General features: G+C 35.6%; 1 protein-coding gene across 1 annotated transcript; it reads right to left on the minus strand.

Annotated features, from left to right (window-relative positions):
- Positions 1 to 17578: 17578 nt before the first annotated feature.
- Positions 17579 to 18781, minus strand: LOC111879531 (uncharacterized). Its single transcript, XM_023875997.3, has 2 exons — positions 18595 to 18781; positions 17579 to 18489 (listed from the first exon to the last, which is right to left on the minus strand). Exon 2 carries the CDS (start codon positions 18482 to 18484, stop codon positions 18044 to 18046), a length of 441 nt encoding a protein of 146 aa, XP_023731765.1. The 5' UTR covers positions 18485 to 18489; positions 18595 to 18781; the 3' UTR covers positions 17579 to 18043.
- Between the last annotated feature and the right edge of the window lie 2022 nt (positions 18782 to 20803).

The raw sequence follows: 20803 nt of genomic DNA on the forward strand, positions 1-20803 counted from the left end.
GCGACATCTCAAGGAGCTCCATGAAAAGATTGACTTGCTCATCGCCTCCTCTTCCACTACTCAGTCATCCCTTTCTGAAGATGCAGTTCAGAAGATTGTTGATGCTTTCTCCAAGGCTCAGCAAGATTCCATTGCGTCTGCAACCTCCGCCATCGACGCCTCAACGAAAGCTTGTCAGGATGCGACCGAAAAAGTCGATAAACTATTTTCTGATGCCTCTATCTTGTTACAGTCTTTACAAGAGAGTGAAAATGTTGTTAAGACTACGTTGGAACCAATTGTTCAACAGTTGACAACGTCTGTCTCAACTGAGTTGAAGTCCTTCGCTTCATTTCGTCAAACGCTTTCCGACGACTACTCAGCATTTCGTGCAACCATTGACGCGTGTCTATCGAAGCTACAAGAAGATTTGGCTGCTGAGAACTCTTTGATGGATGTTCTGGCCAAGAAGACCACTGCTCTGAAGGTCAAGAGTGTTCAACTCTCTCACTCTCATCAAGAGATTGACTCTCTTCGGTCCGAAAGGGAGGTGATAAAATCGTGTGTTTCGGATGTCCCTTCTGCCATCTCCAACATCCTCGAAGCACATGATCCCATCCTTAACTACACTGTGAGGCGTGACCTTTCAGAGAAACTTGCTCCAGCCCTTGCCCTGCTAAGCAAACTTGAAGGGTTACTTGATTTCGTGTCCATTCCGAAACAAGGGGGAGAGAAGGAGTCCATGTCTCAACCACCTCCATCCTCAAAGGCAACTCACACAATCGAACCTCCTCCAGTAGGCCAAGCCTCCGGTTCTGGTGTCAAAGATAAAGGCAAGAACATTGCTGAGGAAGAAGATGAAGATGAAGAGACTATCGCTGATCTTTTAAAGTGAAAACGTCGAAATGATGATGTTGATATCAGTGCTCGTGTGGCTAGAGAAGCTAAATAAGCAGAAAGAAAACAGAAGGAAGCCCACGACCTTCTTGAGAGTAGGAAAACTCTTTTTCCTGCTTCGACTCTCGAGAGGATGATAAAAGAAGCCATCGACACTCCAAGCATCTTGTGGCTGGAACCTGTAATATCGCTTGATTGTTCCAACACTGTCGACTCTCAATTCGACATGCCTCTGACCCGAAAGGCGTTCATCTTTCACGCCTTCGCCAACATTTTAAAGTTCCCTCATCCTCATCCACAGGTTGATCGGGAATTGATCAATTTTTATCTGAAAGCCACTCACCCTCAATATCAGACTTGGAGCGCTCAGAAAATTGTAAACGTTCGGGTCTTGAAGCCGTACAGTGAAGGGAACTTCATCAACATTCGGTTCAAGGTACTTCGGGGATCTGCCAAAACCGAACATGCCATTTCACTTGCAGATCTTCCGAACCTCAATCCCCATGATTGGATAATCTTGCACAACATCCTTCTAACCAATGAAGCTGAATACGGTCCGATCATAGACCATTTCAAGAGGATGCTCGTGTGCTACATCATGGAAGTTGCACTGATGGATCAGGAGATAGCAAGCGTATTTAAGAAGAAACCAACAATATCTCCTATTGGCTCTGCCAGTGATCTGAACCAAATGCAGATGGGCAAAATTGACTCGAGAAGGAATTCGGTCATGTTCACCAGGAACGAAGGACAGAAATGTCTTTTTGCCTTGGCTGACAAACATCTGTACACTACTGCTTGCTTAGAGCATGTTTTGGGGATCATCCACAGGTGCAAGCAAAACTCAGCGGATGATGTCAAGTACTTCGATGACATGATACACTGGTACATTCGGTTCAGACAGACGATTCTTTCGTTAATCACTCGTCTGTTTGACACCACAAAGAAAGTTCCCGCTGCTGGCCCAAGCAAGAAGAAGAAGTAGTCTCGCTCCAATTTGACGTAAAGGGGGAGATTGTTGGGTCGTATTTTGAATGTTGCGTCTATTGGGCTCGTTTGCTAGTCCGTTTTTGTATCTTCGGTATGGGCCTGTCCATCCGTGAGTATAGTAGGGTTTATTATAAATATAGGTGCTTGCATGCATCTTAGGTTAACGATAGTAACGATAGTAATGATAGTAACGATAGTAACGATGGTAACGATAGAAAAGATAGAATAGATTGATCAAAGAAGTTTTATTATCGTTCTTGTAACCCTAAATCCTCTACAGCGGAAGTTCTTAGTCGAGCTCTGCTGAGGATTGTTTGAATTAATCATTCGACACATTGTGATTCAATCTTGTCTTGTTTATTGTTTTATGTTCTTCGCACTACCTGTTACAAAGATCTAATCGATCTTCAAGTTTATTTAATATCTTATCACCGAGTACAAAGGATGAGATAGCAAAGATGAGTCGAGTTCGTATGCTTCCGTTGTAGGCTCGATCATGTATGCTATGACTTGTACTCGTCCTGATATGGCCTTTGCATTGAGCATGGTCAGCAGATATCAGGGGAACCCTGGCAAGTCTCACTGGACTACGGTAAAGAACATTCTCAAGTACCTGCGGAGTACTAAGGACTAGGTCCTTACCCTCAATGGGAGTGATGACTTGATAGTAGTACGGTATAGTGATGCTAGCTTCTAGACTATTAGGGATAATTTCCGCTCTCAGTCAGGCTGGGTCTTTACCTTAAATGGAGGAGTAGTTACTTGGAAAAGTTCCAAGCAGGACACAATGGCTGATTCAACCTGCGAGTAAGAGTATATAGCGACAAGCGAGGCAACAAAGTAGGCTATATGGTTAAAGAACTTCATCAGAGACCTTGGAGTTGGACCAGCTATAAAGGAGCCTATGGAGATATCCTGTGACAACAATAGTGTGGTTGCCTTAGCCAAGGAACCAAGAGATCATGGTAGATCCAAACACATTGACAGAAAATGTCATTTCATCAGACATCGAATAGAAGAAGGACACTTCGTGATAAAGAGGGTATCGTTAGATGAGAACCCAGTAGATCCCCTCACGAAGGGACTGAGTAGGGTTAAGCATCTCCAGCATGCGAGGCACATATGGCTGAAGGATGATATTAGTTTTAGTAATTAGATAGCTTTGAAATGTGTAAAGTGTAATTGTAATTGACATTTGATGATGAATAAAAGTTGCTGTTTATTTATGAGTAAAGTGTTGCTATCTTTTGTCAATCGTTTACTATCATTTCATTTTGCATGTTTTGACTTCCAGAATAATTATGTCATGGTATTTGATATTATTCAACTTCTCCACAGTCGGTCATATGCTGGAAGTAGATATGAATCAAGACTGTCATGAGTTGGCTTGTAGATGTCTAAGATGTTGTACATAGAAAAGTGTTGCTACAACACTCATGATTGCTCATAAGTTTTGAGTATTGGATTCAACCCACACTCACTTGTATCACTTCATGGAATTTATATCGAGTGATCGTGAGATAGTAATATCATATAAGTCTTCAAACCTAGAGATATGAGTTGTTTCCTAAGAGTTGGTTATACATTGATTGTACGAAAACGCATTGGTAACTCGATGTTATAAAACATTCCTTTGTGTATGATTCAACAAGTAGTAGAACAAGCATATAAGTCGAAGTTTATCTGTTCCTTCTTGGATTAGAAGTGATATATGGGCCCCTTGATGATTTTGTGTTGACCCATGTACTGGGCCCGGTCAGAACTAAATTGATGTGTTCAATTAAGTTCTATGTCAAACAAATCGGATTTTGGGAAACAAATTGTTGGACAATAAGTAAGACATTGTTCCATGTATTTGTCCGGCTGATATCTAGAATAGAGGACTATATGATCCCTTATCTAAAATGGCTCTTCATCGTTCAACAGAGTTTTAAGAGCTACGATTGCCAGTCGGTTCCTGAAGTCATAATTGCAACTATAGTTATTAGACTTATCCAAGTGGGAGGCTGTTGGATAAGGTGTCTAAGTCCATAACTATATTTAAGATGTACTTAACCCGACCCGACATGGTCCATTTGGGTTGCACTTCACCCAAACAATTTATATGGACAATCTTTTGAGAATAGTATAAGTTATGATTTATTAATATATTATAAGTTCTAATATATTAATAAGAAATCATATTATTTAATTAGTATTGATCTAAAATTAATTTAGAATTAATTTAGTGATCAAAAGTGTGACTAATTAAATATGGACTCTTGTATTTATATAGTGTGGGCTAATGCTTATTTAGAATGGGCTAGGCTTGCATGGTAAGTCCATGGATAGTCCATGGAGCTTTAACCCATGGATCTCAAGGAAATGAAAGCTCATGGGTATTAGGGTTTACATGGATGTAACCCTAATCCACCACACTATATAAATGAGTCCTTGGCACTTGAAATTGAACTAGTTTTTGTGTGAGAACAAGGGTGGGCCGATTTCAAGAAGTGTTCTACTATTCTCTCAAGTTTCCAAGGTTTATGGTGATTTCAGACTTCCATTTGAGGCATCCACATTATTGGTGCTAGGCTCTCAAACTCCAAGCAATCAACCACTACTAAAAAGGTATGTAAATCTACTAGCTTATTTTGTTTCGAAGTTCCCCATGGCATGCTAGTTAGGTTAAGAACCTTGGAAAAGCAAATTTGCATGTATCATAGTAAAACATAGATCCAAGGTTTCTAGGGTTACATGTACACCATAGGAGTGTTAGAATGCTCAAAAACCTACAACCTAATCCAACAGTCTCCCACTTGGATAGGTCTGATAACTATAGTTGCAAGTATAAGTTCAAAAATTGACTATCAAATTATAGCTACCAAAATCCATTGTCGAACTCTGACCTAGTCAGTGACGTATCCTTAGATAAGGGATCAAATATTCCTCCATTCTACAAGATATCGTATGGACATGAGACATGGATTATAATCAATCTCTGTTCAATAGTTGTTTCCCGATTTCCGATTTTGACGACTAACTAATTGAACAAATCAAATCAGTCCAGGCTTGGCCAAGCGCTTAGGGTGTCATCACTAAATCATCGAGAGTCCCACAGATATCGCTTTTATCCCACATTGGGTAAAAGGAACGGATAAACTTCGACTCATATGCTTTCTCTATTTACTCATCAAATCACACAAAACAATATGTTTTACAACACCAAGTTACTGGTGCGTTTACATATTATCAATGAGCAATCGACTCGTAAACTGCAATTATATGTCTCCGTTTCAAGAATATAAGATATTATCGTCTCACAATCACTCATGATAAAATCCATGAAGTGATTCACGTGAGCATGGGTTTAATCGAATACTCAAATCTTATTTCAGGAGCACTCATGAACACTGCAACAAACTTTTTCAATGTCTAAATGCTTTACCCAATCTACAGTCGGATTTATGACAGCCTTACCTCATTACCTACTTCCAAAGTATGATTGACTATGGATGTTTGAATAACCTAGTTATTCTAGAATTCAAAACATGCGAAGTGAAACACAAGAATAATCGAATCCAATATGGCCTCAAAACTTTTGAGTATAAATAAAACACCTTTTATTTAATCACCATATTGATTACACATTATTCATTGTCTAACGTTTTGAGTAATCAACTTAATACTTGAATTGAAAGAATAGTCATATCACGCTCCAAGCGTGCACACTAAGTTTACCTATGGTCCTTACTTTATGAAATAGATCAATTAAACACATTTCTAATGATGCTCATTTCAAAATTCTCAATCCTTATCACAAGTGTAAGAATACCAAGTTCTTACTATATGTTAGATTCTAACATTTTATGCAATGATCCTTTTGTAATGACATAGCACCAAAGTCACAAAGACTTTGCCGATGAAATTACAAATTGCTTTATTGGAGATTGTTACAAGACATCTCTACAGATATGAAGTCTCACATTCAAAGTACAATCCTTTGAACATCCTTCTTGCATAAAAGTTTCTAATCTACATAAATTCTCAATATCTAACTCCCATTATGGAAACATTTCCATATTTTCCATATGCCAACACATTCTAAATAGAATCCTATCATAATAATGTCAATATGGTGCATCTAATACTATACTTCCAACTGCCCATAAGTGACCAATCTTTGGCGAACCTTAGATCGTCCTTGATAGTTGTTTAACTTACTTTAGTCATATCCGGTTCCGATTCCCTGTTCCCTCTTAATTCCCTAGGCATTTGGAATAGACAGAATGGTCGAATATTATAGCATATGCAATTGATCCTATACCCGAAGCGTATGGGATACGATACATAATATCTAACATAAAGACATGATACTTTACCAGTATCCTGCTACAATATTGCTATATATAGAATTCCCTTATGTTGAATCATTTCAACATAACATTCATATATGTCCTTTGACTAAATTTGATTAAAATTTCTTGATTTAAGCTTTTAGATTTTGAAATGAAGTACAAGTTCCTCTCCCTTAATTATAGAAAAAGACAACTTTTCAACCCCAGCAACTTTGCGAATTGAAACTTTTGTTTTCTATAATTAATATTGCTAACTTGCAACATAATAATCATGCTCCCACTAACATGATAATTATATCTTTACATGCATAACACTTATGCTCCCACTAGCTTTGACATGTATTCAGAAAACAGCTGGACTTCTAGAAATCAATTCTTATTAACATTCTTACCAAAGTTCAAATTTATGATATGTGATGCTTCGATAAGACTTTATCTAAGCTTATACACCTTTTATTAGAAAGCTGATATGTTTGTCTAAACTATTTCAGAACTTATATCAATAAGTTCCAAATGTTCAGACTAATTGCCAAATCTCACAATTCGAACCATGAAGAGGGATGTTGTAATCATGATCGGATTTGAGAGTGCAATTTACACAATTGTTATCTCCTTAAAATCTTCCTAGTGAACGCGTTTCCTCACAATAATTTTCATGAAGAAGAGAAACCTTATGACACTTAGATTTTATGGTGTATGTGTTCCTATCCATGTGAATTTGTCATAACCATAATCATAAGACAAGGTTTGTGACAAATCCAAACTCATATGGACTGAACTTGTTCAATCTTTATTTCTTGCCATCTGGCAGCACAAGGGCCTACCATGTCTTCCAAGTAGTCAAGCAGCTCACCCATACAGATCAATGAACTTTCACCAATCAAGGTGTTTCGCCGTATGCAATCAATTGAGAACACTTAGGACTCACATGCATAGTTAACTTAATTGGAATGGCACAGAAAACAAGAATATGTCAACATGATAGGTTATAAACCTCAAGTCGTGTGCAAGTGATAGACAATAGGTTTATTATTGATTAGTTCTTGAAACTTTTCAAGATCATTTAGACTCCCATTGACCTCTTAACATGTAAGATTCTCTTGCCAAGAAACATTCATTAAAAAACAAATATTCAAGAGTTAGTGCAGATTCTTATCAAGACAAACACTTCACACAATTGGTCTTAGTTGGTCTTTGTTTTATCAAAAGACATCACAACTTACCAATTTCAAATGTGCAAGAGTAAGAAACATTTCTACTCCACATTTGATAATACGTTATAAACTTACTTGAGACATTTCACTCAATGCAAAATCTTGGAGTACGACTCTAAGACTTGATTTTGGAACGAATTATGATTCACCTTTTGATTTAACCATTTCGAGAATTGTTGATTCCTCCTCTTAGCCATAATAGTGCACTAAGGTGTCATTGAAAGATCAATTGTGACACAGTTTCATAATCATTAAGTTAATCATAAAACACGACACTTAAGTACTCTCCTTTCCTTTCAGATTGGAGAAACTTTTATCTTTTTGCCTAATTGATTCTTCTTATTCGTTTGGCCATACATTGAAACTTTTTCAATGATTCAGAATTAAACTTAATCTTGTAACCATAACCATATTTACTAAGCTTTTAGAAAATCATGATGAATATTCTTATCGTTCTCTATGGTGGACTTGACCCAGTACACAACAATGCGTACTAGATCCTTTAGTCCTGGACTGATTTGATTTTTTCAATTAGTCAGTCGTCATAAATAGGAAATCAGGAAACAACAGATGGACAAAGAGAATGATTATAATACATGTCTCAGTCCATATGATATCTAGAATGAAGGAATATATGATCCCTTATCTAATGGACGCGTCATTGACTAGGTCAGAGTTCGACAACGACTTTTAAGAACAACGATTGCTAGTCGGGTTGTGGAGTCGTACTTGCAATATTAGACTTATCCAAGTGGGAGACTGTTGGATTAGTGTCTAAGTCCATAACTATAATTGGTATGTACTTGACCCGAGAGTAGCATGGTCCATTTGGGTTGCATGGCACCGGGACAATCTGAAGGATGGATAATTGAGAAGAGGTTATTTATGGTTTATTAATATATTATAAGTTCTAATATATTAATATGAAATCATAATATTTAATTAGTATTGATCAACAATTAATTTGGAATTAATATTGTGATTAAAAGTGGCTAATTAAATATATGGGGATTGATTATGTAAGTTATTCATTTGATAGTTTCGTTTTTATTACTTCTTTTCATAGTTTATTTTTAGTTAAAACCATCTCATTTTAGTTAATCTTCATGCATATTTTCTCTTTTTGTCATTTTTCTCCTTCACCGGGTGCTTTCTAGTCTTTTGAGCTTAATTGCAGGATTTACCGAAGATTATTTGTTATTGGAGGCTTAGAAGGATGCGGGACTTATGGAGGCATGTGATTTGCTTGTGGACTTAAAGTGGTGCGATTGGGCTTGGTGCTTGCGTAAAAGAAGAAATCAATTTGGATTTAATTTGTGGGTAAGGATGATAATGAGGCGACGTGGAATCGAGCTACAAGAAAATTTAAGGAGTATTGGGTCAATCATTAGAAGGCTTTGGAATGGCACAAATGGGTCCTAAAGATTTATGATTGTGGGCTGAACTTGAAGAAGTGAAGATTGGGCTAAAATGCATGATTAATGGCCCAAGTCTCACATTCAGCGTGACCCACGCGGTCCACGTGGACTCATATGCAATCCGCGTGAATTGTTCTGAGCTGATTCCGGGTTTGACTTGTTGAATCTATTTGTGGAAGTTTGGTGGGTGACTTTTGGCACCTTTTTGGATCCGGAAATCAGCTCCCTTTTGCTGGAGATTGGAGCCATTTTTGGGAGGTATGACTTGAAGAACATATACCATATTCTCTCTAAAAAGCCTTGGAAGATTTGAAGAATTTTTGGAAGATTAGTGTAATTTCCTTTCATCTTGCATCTAAGACAATGTTTGGTACCACTAAACTATATTGTTTTTCTTTTACTTTGGCCATGCTTGGCTAAGCATTCATTTGGTTGATTAGGGTTTAACCCATGGATGATTATTTGTTTTGATGACTTATCATTACATTGTGTTTGAAGTTTATGGGAATATTTTCTAGTTAAATATCTTGTTGTGTTTATTTATCTTTGATAATGAGCTTGGATGAATGAGTGCTTGTATTTGTTGACTAATTTCTTGGTTAAGTAATGGACCTTCAAATTAGTAAGCAACAAATGGTTTATATGTTTGTTTTCATTTAATTTAAACCATGGAAATGTTTCCCCCATAATGATAATATAAGCATTTGATTATCTTTTGGACTTGGTAACTCTTACAACTTAAAGCTAATTGATTTTCACAAGATTTTATGCTTCATTGATTTTGTGACTTCAATTAAGGAAATGTGTTAAGAGCTCCTCTAACCATTTTAATTTCTAAGAAGAGTTGAGGCAATTTGTTCTTATGAATTGCTATAGCCAAGTTAAACCAATTCACAAGTGTTATTCCATTAAGTCTAATGATAAGTCAATCATATCATCCATGAGGTGTACCCCAAAATCAAGCAATTCCATTTCTTTGAATTTAATCCAATCTTTTACTTGTTTACTTGTCATATTTTTATTCTAGCTAGCTTTGATTTTTGTCAAACAATCAAAAGAACTAAACATTCCCCCCTTTTTTACTTTTAATTTTATTTTTCAAGTATTTTACAAAGAGATTTAAATTGAACCAATCTCTGTGGATACGATCCCTTTACCACTATACACTATTTAGTGTAAAAGATTTAGGGTTATTAATTTTGTTGGCCTCGACAACCACCATCATTCTTATAATGTGGGTTTATGATCCATAATTCTTTATGTTGGGCTAAACGCGTGTGGTGACCCATGGATGATCCATAGAGGTTTAAACCCATGGAGCATGAGGAATATGGAAGATCATGCACATTAGGGTTTGCATGGTGTAACCCTAATTAAGCCACACTGTATAAGAACCCCTCTAGCTCATGAAATCAACACTTACGTGATATATAAGAGGGCTAACCAATTTTTAGAGTGCAAGTAAGCTCCTCTCAAGTTCCTCCATTGTTGGTGGTGTTGTGTGATTCCATTTGAGGTGCAACACTTGGGGCACTAAGTTCTTAAAGGCTTAAGGAATCAAGCTACAAGAAAAGGTATGTCATTCTACTAGCTTTTTGTATTACATATACTTCATAGTATGCTAGTTAGGATGAAACATTGGAAAAACGAAAGTTTGCATGCATAATAGAGAAAAAAAATAGATCCAAGGTTTCTAGGGTTGCATGCACACCTTAGGAGTGTTAGAATGCTCAAAACCCTTCAAATTATCGTAAACAAGTAATAGTATGGTAACTTGGGGCATACTCTCTTGCTCTGTCTGATCGTACACATCTTATCCTTCCTTGGGTACTTTTGAAAATAATTTGAACTTAATTTGCAATTGATTTGAAATTAAACTGAAAATAATTTGAAAACTTTCACATATACTTAGTTTGAGTCTGGATTCACATGAATGTTCTTCCAATTCACTTAAACCAGGGCTCTGATACCAACTTGTAACGTCCCAAAAATTAGAGTAAATTTTTCATTTTTCCAAAACAACCCCAAGTCAATAATTGTTCACAAAAGAACATTGTTTCAAAAGTATAGTTCATAAATCAAAGTATCCCAAAATCCGATAACATAAAATCTGAAGGATGTGCACGATCATGCCTTTGCTTTTCCCGATCATCTAAAGTACCCAAAACCATAAGAAACAACTATAAGCATGAAGCTTAGAGAGTTCCCCTAAAGTACCACCACATAACATAACAAAAAACAGCATGCATACAGAGCCTTCAGTACAAATGGACTATCGCACCGGCCTACATACTATCCGGATCGCTCTTAGATCCTTCAGCATGACTGGATCGCCGCACCGGGCCTACATCCTATATGGACTGCTCTTCAGGCCTTCGGCCTGACTGGACCGCCTCGCAGGCCTTCATTCTATATGGATCGCCTTGGGTATCTTGGCCTTCAGCACAAAGCAATACCGCCTGAACCCAGTATAACATCACACATCAACATATACCACAACAATCAATAGCTAGCATATATAGGTAGTTATACATATCTAATAGATCACTACAACATAGCAGCATCCTATATACTAGGATACAGATCCAATAGATCACTACAGTGCCCTTCGGCACGTGCAGCGTACCCTTCGGCACACCCAATATACACAACTGTCCCCTTCTAAACCTATTAAGAGCTTATTTCTATGACTTAACACGTCCAATTGCATATCCAACTTTATGACTTTGCATGTTTGTTAAGTGCTTAATACTCAAAATCTAAACATCTTAATGCCTTGAGACCTTCTATAGCATGGATAGGGGAAAAATAATCACCAAGACCATATTTTTATGACTTAAAACCCCTCATAAGGTCTGAAAGGGTGACTTATTTGTTCAAGAGCATGCCATACTCAAGAAACACCATATTTGGGACCAAAAGTGCCCTAAATGAAGAAATGACTAGATCTACAAGATAGAGTGATCAAGCAAGGAGCTTTTTACTTTTTAGAGGTAGCTAACAAGTGAAGAATCCCATATCTAAGTTGATTCCAAGCTTCAAGGTCCTTGCACCAACTTCTTATTCTTCAAGAACACCAAACAAAACACACAAGATGAGCTCAAACGCATTCTTCTCACTTAGGTTTTGCTAGAGGGTCGAATTCTCAGTTTGAGGCTAACGATGAAATGATAAATGAGGCTATAATGATGCTTATATATGGACCAAACCCTAAAAATTAGGGTTTGGAGTTTCTCCACATATGCCATGCGTATATTGTGTACGCCAAACATACTAGGGTCTGCCCTAGTACGCTCAGCGTACACAACGTTCACCCACCATACTACCCTACTGCCCAAAATCACCAAAATGCCACTATAGGCCATTTTCACCCATTCTTATACTCAAGGGCTAAAATGCTATACTTATCCATACATAGGGATAAAATTGAAATTACCTCAACATCGGGACGTTATAGGTTTTAATTATTAAGGATTAAATATTGAAAATAGTAAATGAATTTTGTTAAAGTTTTGTAGATATATAATCCACTCTCATAACCATGAATTGTCATTTTCTTTAATGGATTAATGAAACAATAAAGTTCAATAGATACAACTTCAATGAATGGGTTCATGTCTAGAGAGATAATCTCCTAAGAGATGTGAAACTATATACTATAACACCTGATGTACAATTTAATTTTTCTGATAACTATGTTGTTTTGGGTGGCCATGGCATGTTGGAGCCTCACCACGGCATGTAAATTTTAGTTTGGGCTGCGAGCTTTTGATGGACCACCACGACGTGGCAATAGGTGCCATGTTGTGGTAGCCGTTGTTGGAGAAAAACCCTAATTTTTAGGGTTTGCACACTATTTAAGCATCATTAACCCCCAAGACCTTTTACCCTCATCAGAATCTATTGCCCACCCTGTTCCTTTCAAATCTTAATCTCCATTGGTTGTGTTTTGAGATAATTTTGGTGATTAGGTCCATTGTAGAGGGAAGGAAGCCATTGGAAAGAGAGAAGAGAGCTACAAGCTTTGTAGATCTGAGTTGTACACTTCTTGAGCAACCCCCAGGATGTATAAAGTTCTGAACTTGATGATTATCTTTCTAGATCTTGCTAATGTTAGAAGTTATGTGCTTTTAGTCCCATATTTTCGGTCTATATGAGTATGGACTACTCAAGATCAAATGAATTGCCTATTTGGACATTTTGGGTTGTTTGGAGTTATAAAATAGAATCTTGACCCTTTCCTTTCCTCCATGCATGCTTTTGGTGACTTGTAGCATTATGAAATGTTAGGGATTATGATTTGGACACTTTATAGCCATGCAAAGTCATAAAGTTGGAAACTTTATGACTTAGAATGTTATTTGGGATCAAAAGTGAGTTTTAGACGAAAGGAATCTAGGGATTAAGTGATTAATGAGTGGTATATTCTTTATGCTTCCATTAAGGACGACTTAGGGTTTTGGATCTTGACTTATTGACAAGGTTTAAAGGATAAAGCTGGAAACTTTATCCATCAAGGTTATGGTTTGGACCTAGTTTGAGCTTAGGAACTCCTGGAATAGACTGGAATCAGCTTAACGAATTAAGTCCTTTTGGCTAATCACCACGGCGTGGTGGAGCCCACGTCGTGGTGGTCGGGCTGTGCACGCCTATTTTGTTGCATTGTGACCTAATCTGTTGACCAAGTTTGACTTTTTGACTTTGACTAGGATTTGACCAAGTTGACCTGGGGGTACTTTGGGTATTTTGAGTTGTAATTGAGAATTGGTCACTATTTGTTGAATAGGTGATGAGTAGATCTGGTATTCAGAGTAAAGCTTTATTCAGCTGTTATTCATACTGAGATGTGAGTTTTCCTCACTGTACTTGTGGGTCGAAGGCACCAAGGTCGACCTAATGGATTGATATGCCATTATATACTCACTGATGATGTGTGAGTATGCGACAGATCTGTATAATTTCTGATAGTTGCTAATATACGTTAGAGTAGTAGATTTGTAAGGCTACTAGTAATTATTGGCTTTATGATTATCTATCTGCTGAATATGTATGTTATCTATTATATGTCGACATGTTATATTGGGGTTGAGACTACTTCTTTGTGTTGTCATTCAACAGACTGGGGAAATCCAACGGGGAGGTTGTGGACCAGGCCATTCGAACCAGGAGGTTCTGGGTCAGGGTAATCCAACTGGGAGGTTATGGACCCAATATGTGATATGCAGGGAAATCTAACTAGGAGGTTGTGGGCCAGGGTACTCCAACCGGGAGGTTGTGGACCCAACATGCTGATTTGTATATGTTATGTATTGTGTGGTGGTACTTTGGGGGAACTCACTAATCTTTGGCTTACAGTTTCAGTTTATTGTTTCATGTACTTCTGATGATTGTGGGAAAGTGAGTGTGTGATCGTGCATATCTTCCTGTTTTTATGACATTGGATCTTGGGATACTCTGATTTCGAATAATACTTTTGAAACAATGGTTTATAAACACTTAATGGATAAAATGGGTTGTTTTTGAAAATTTTAAATTTTTATGATTTTTGAGATGTTACATATACACTTAAAGGTTCTAGTCCTAAAACAACTTGCTTTAAGCAATAGACCTGAACATGATACCAAGTAAATGCATCACTGTGATGCTCAAGATGTTTCTAACAATACACTAGGAATAGTTATTCATGACTTCCAAGAAGTCTTGGATAATTTAAATATATATCTGATGATATATCAGGTTAAGTAATATTCCAATAAATACAATGATATTAGTTTTAAACTAGTTCAAACGATGGAATAATGCAAGACTGAAAAGAGTCACTTTGTGTGATCTAAGAGGCCAATATTTTATGGACTGAACACCTTTATGCCCAAGAAATCTAGTAAGGCCGACATTGAACACCTTTAAGCCCAAGAAATCCAATAAGGCCCACATATACGAATCTTTTTTTTTTGTGGAGAAACTAGACACTGGAAGAGGAACTTCTTCTCTTATCTGAAAAGAAAGTCTTGACGAGACGAGTAGTTCAGGTATCTACTAGATAGAACTCATACATTTCATATAACACTCAAGTACTTGGTACTTAAATGTAAATCTAATATTTGTAACTTACTTGCAGATATTTACAAAAGAGTAACCAGCAGAGCACAAGTAAGTTGGAACTTCACTCTCGGAGTTTAGTTTATTATTTATGTTGAGGACATAAATTACTTGTAACATAAAGCAATGTTTGTAATGAAACAATGTAAGTTTTAAATTTAGCATGTCTAAATATATGTCTCATTTATTTTAATTAAATATTTAATTATTACTTGATCGTTTTTTATAATGATAATATTCATATTCTGAAATGATTAACTTCTATTTACGAGACTAGATATCTTAATAGAGTTATGCAGTAAATATCAATATTTTATAAATAAAATTAAGTTCTATACACAAGCAATTTTGACTTAAACTTGTTTTAAATCAAAGTTATCTATGACATTCTTATCTTTATTATATAAATGAAATGCACAAATTCCAACTTCAAGAAGGGGATATTTGAAGGATAATAATGTAGTTTATATGACATATGTGAATCTTATTTATATATAAAGGATTCATAATCATATTTTCACGAATATGTAGAAGAAATAATTATTAAGCAAATTGTACAATATAATGTATGACTTCCTTTCTAGTGAATGTCTAAGATTTAATGCAAGATACAAATCAACTTTTTTAACAACTATAGTAGTTGTAATTATATTTTACATGGTAAGACATAATTATGAAATCTTGGTTGTAGCTTTTAAATATAATTTGAGATACAATCCAGTAACACCATTTAAAGCTTTAAGTGATAATAAAGGATGAATTAGACCTCTTACCGGATAAAGTTTACTTTCTAATCGGTAGAAATTATCTTCCTTTATGCTCTTGGGATTATACCTTAATCACTATTAATTGTATCTTGAATACAAACACCAACATAATACATATATGTAGAATATTCTAAAAGGGCATTTAGATTGGTATATATAAACCCACAGAGAATAAGTTCTTATTCCTCTAAACGTTAAGTAACCAGAAAGCAAGCTTCTAATGACAATGCAAGTGGGAGGCACATGGAACTTGAAGTATCTCAAGAACCAGTTGTACTTGAATAATAGCTATTTACAAACACAAACGGTTCGCATTAATGATAGAAATCATATTTGACTTGAGAAATGTGGAATCTCTCATTGATGAGTTCTTCTTGATGGTTTCTGGCAAATCCATCAACTACCAAGATGTTATATCAAAATTTTGAATTTGATAAATGACTTAGCGTCATGAACATTGAGATGTAATCCATGTGTAATAATCAAGTATGGGTTTGATTAATCTTCCTTTATATAAAAAGGCTAGAAGGAGTGAGATATTCTTTTAGAAAGAATACATGCATGGATATCTATACACATTATGCAAGACTTGTTATAAAAGAATTTTTTCGTACTCATGTCATTGACTATGGTCCTTATCATACTCATGACATTAACTATGATCAAACCTTTTTACAAGTAGCTATGATTAGATTAACGAAGATATTATTTACTATAACTTCATATCTTAATATGAGATACAACAAACAGATTTCAACAAAACCTGCTTTTCTTAATAGATATATATACTAGAATACATCTATATAGCTTAGCCTGAAGGTTTTCTTAATCTATGTTATTCTAACAAAATGTGTAATGCTTAAGATCCACTTGTGGATATAAAACAAACATCTCAAGGTTGGAATAGTCGTTTTAATATGAAGATACAATGTATGTTTTTATATCAAAATGAAAAGAACATGAATGTTTACTAAAAACTAGTGAGAGCATAGTGATATTCCTAATCTTGTGTGAATGAGACATACTTAATCATATGAAATAACATTCTGACTATGCAAGGTCGTTTCACCTTGACTCGAAAAATATTTTTAAAATAAAAGGCTTAGGAATGACAAGATAAAAATGAATGTTAAAAGAATTATTTTGCATGAATTAACCACAATCTTGGAAGAGGTCAAGATACACGATTTTTTTGGAGGATCCTTGACATTGTCACATGACACTTATTTTTGAGCTAGACTCAGAAGGATCTAACACATAGGTTTGAGCTAAAAGAAATGATTTATATTCTATTAGTTTGACAAATGAATAAATTATTTGTATTGTATTATGCACAAGACTAGGTATATGATTATGTTATGAACATACCATAAGATACAAATTGAATACATGGTTAAGTCATTGGATGACTTAACCATAACGAAACACTAATACTACATCCTCTCTCCCAACAAAAAAGAAGCACCCCTTGGTCTCCCTCCCATTATGATCAACGAATAAGAGCAAAGGAAGAATACCCAAGAACAACTTTGATTTGTTGGTGTCTAGCAAAATTATGTATTTGTTTGTATGGATATCGATAGTAGCAATCAATAACATTAAAGGGTCCTACATAGTAATGGTATGCATCCTAAACATCTTATGGTTAATGTTTATAAATTGTCATACGTCAATGCACTTTTTCGCCGGTCCGAGCATCCTGCCTTTGGAATTCTACAACTTCGATTCAGAAGGATATCTTAAATATTGTATACCTATTATACGTTGTATATAGCCTAGGGGACGTCTAGTACCGTTACCGTTCTTTGCACTTAACAAATATAATAACATAGATAAATTATAATAAAATAAAAAGTTTATAAATGATTTGAGTTGCGGAAAACAAAAGCAAAAACAAAACTTAGAAATAATGATCAAAATTAAAATATGACCAACACTTATTTATCCAAAGTCCAAACAGAAGCAAATCACCAACTATATCAACCAAACTTGTAGCTTACTCAAAATAAAATAAACCAAAAATTCCATAAGTAACACAACATGATCTGAACTCCAAAACACTATTCATCAATCATATTGAGTATCTCCAGATCATTTTCTCGAGACTCAGTGAACATCCTAGTAAAGGATGGTAGTCTTTTATGGTCTTTTAATCAATCGCATATCGTAGTTCATCGTGCATCACCGTAAAAAGAATTCAATTTTAAATCCTTTAAATTATCTTGTAAAGTTTCAAATCTTAAAATAATCCCTTGTACAAGAAGTTATTTCAAACACTTATCTTCTTCGATTTTCGTCGTCATCATCATCTAACATGATATCATCTTACTGTAAGAACAAATTCATGGCGAATTTGAATCAGATGATCCAAAACTAGTATCTCTTCTGTACCTAAGTTGCAAAGAAACTTGTCGTTCGTATCTTAATTGTCGATAAAAGTTCTCAATAAACATCTCAGCTCTCTTATCCACATCATCTTCTTCAGGAAAACTCATGGTTCTTTGTATATGAAAGCTTCTCGTCTTCTCCAACACCTTTCCATGAGAACAAGAACCAGAATCACAATGATTATCATGTTCTTGTTCTTCATCATCGGAGGATGACACTATTGCTGTCAACCCTAGTCGTTCCCCAAAGCTCAGCCGCCGGCGACTGCCTGAACGACCTATGAAAGAGGAGACAGCGCGCCACCGGTTTACATTTGAGTTCATAAGAAAAGTGACCTTCTTGACGACTGTTCTCAGCCTGCTTAACAACCTCCATCTGCTGTTGTCTTCTTCCATGTTTTCTGAGCGATTTACAGAGATAATTAATTAGTTTTGATTATATAGATGGGTGAAAACGAAATGGGGTAGTTGAAATATAAAGAAATCGATCATGTTGAGTTGAGTACCGGAGAATTTATAAGTAGATACGTCGAAATTGAAAGAATGAAGGGAGCGTGGAAGAAAGGAAAACCAGCTGGTGATGTATGGCAGCTTCTACTACAAGAGACGCGGATTCAAGCACGTTGTAAATTAACTAGGTTAAGTAATTAGAATATACGGAGTACCCAATGTGTCGAGAACATGCATGGAGATTTAATAAAAAAAATATGTTAATTTCATAAATAACATCATTTTAGGTAAATAAAAATGATTTAAATATATGAAACCTTTTGATTGATTATTTCAAAGAATGAAATTACTTTCGTGGGGGGCAAGTTCGGAAAGGACGAGGTAGCATACAACAAATTTGACCTCCAAATAAATAAATAAATGAAATGGCATATCTTTTTCTTTATTTGCTCGAAATCTACCAAGAAGGAGAAGATGTCAAAGAGCAAGCAACGTAAACAGTTCGATATATTTTATGTTAGTTACACCGTAGAGTCATCATTTTGGGAGTTCATTAAGGTTATATGTAGGAATTTTGTGGATATATACATCAATTAGTAAGTTATTTGGAAAATACAGAAAAAATGTAGTGTGTATGATCTATATGCAATATACATTCATTTAGACCATTTATTAGTGTTGAGAAAATTTGACACCCTTTCTTCCCAAATTCTATTTAAGGAGATATATGAAGGGAAAGTGAGGGATGTCGAAGGAAATTGTATTTCCGAGTTTCATTAATGGAAGAAAAGTGAGGGGAATAAAAAAGATTTTTGGAGCCATATTTTCCTTCCAAATTGAGAGGATTTGGGAAGAAAGTGAGAGGAAATAAAATCTTTAAGTTTTATTTTATTTTTCCTCTTCGGGAACACAAAAACTTAAAATTTTCCATTTATGTCTTTTGAACTCGGGAACACGTGTTTTCTTCCCCTCCCTTTCTTTCTGCCAATATTTTCCTTCCATTTTCTTTATTGAATTAAAAAAAAAATCAGGAACAAGGTGTTAGTCCAACGCACAGGTTACCCACCCCCTTGCCTAGGGGCTAGGATCTTCTCGACCACAATCGTCTGCCTTTTGATAGTAATTGAAAGGATTTGGGACCTAATCCTTTTAAATTCTTTAAATCTTGGATACAAATTCTTTAAATCTTGGATATGGGTCTTGTTAAGGTGGTTCACGATTGTTGGAGGGATTCTCATGTTGTTAAGATCCGTATCTGGGTCTAAAATCGTTCTTCTGTCATGGAAAATTGGGTAGCTAAAATGCCATATTATCAGTGGAATAAATTTACATATATTATTATTTAGTATATCTGTATTTGGTTTGTTTTAATAGAAATAAAAAATTCTTCTACATTTTCTTCGTACTTGTCATCATACTCATTATATCAAAACAAAAATCAAAATCAAGAGAAAAGAATAAAAGAGATAACTAATGGTATCTAAACGTTATTGATGTGCAAATGGAAGGCGATGCAAACATGGGAGGCGAACCACCAATTTTGTTTGAAGGAAATTACGATTGGGTGTGACTGGTTGCGAACGTTCGCAAGCTACCATAGTCGCTTGCAGTTCGTTGCGATTTAGCTCATTGCGATGTCATTCGTTGTGATGTCGTTTGTTGCAATACGGTTCATTGTGAAGGAGAGTTTGGTTGTGATTGGAAGTCCGAGGGAGTTGGATGCGAATGAGGGGTTTACTTATTGACCTTGGAACTTTAAGCCTCTAAAGTTGAAAATACAGCTTGGAATTTCAAGAGTCGTTTTTTACTACTGGAAATGTTTTCTTTTAATAAAGTCTTTATGAGTAGTTTTAAATAAAGCCATTAATTGGCATATTTATTAGAGTGACTTTTTTATTATCTTTGTAAGGATATATAAAGCCATTTCAATTTCAGCTGTAGGGGGTGTTTTGACGATATTGAAAACTGAATTATTGTTCATTTTGAGTTGTTGCGACGATTCAAACATTGATCCTTATTAGAACGCGCCTCTTAGTATTGATCTTGAATTCAAGTTAATAGTTCTTAACTTATCTTCGCCGAATTTCAAGCTATAGGTCTAGTTTGATCTTCAAATCTATCATTTTTCGTTATTTTGTTCTTGTCTTTTAATCAATTATCCTTTGCTCCGTTGCAAAATTCAAGTTTCCATAAGTTTACCCTCCAATCACATATCATAAGTGATATAGCCTAGTTCTCATCAGCGACCGTTCAAGATGAATTGGT

This window comes from Lactuca sativa, chromosome 7, assembly GCF_002870075.4.
Source record: "Lactuca sativa cultivar Salinas chromosome 7, Lsat_Salinas_v11, whole genome shotgun sequence".
In the NCBI taxonomy this organism is placed as follows: Eukaryota; Viridiplantae; Streptophyta; class Magnoliopsida; order Asterales; family Asteraceae; genus Lactuca; species Lactuca sativa.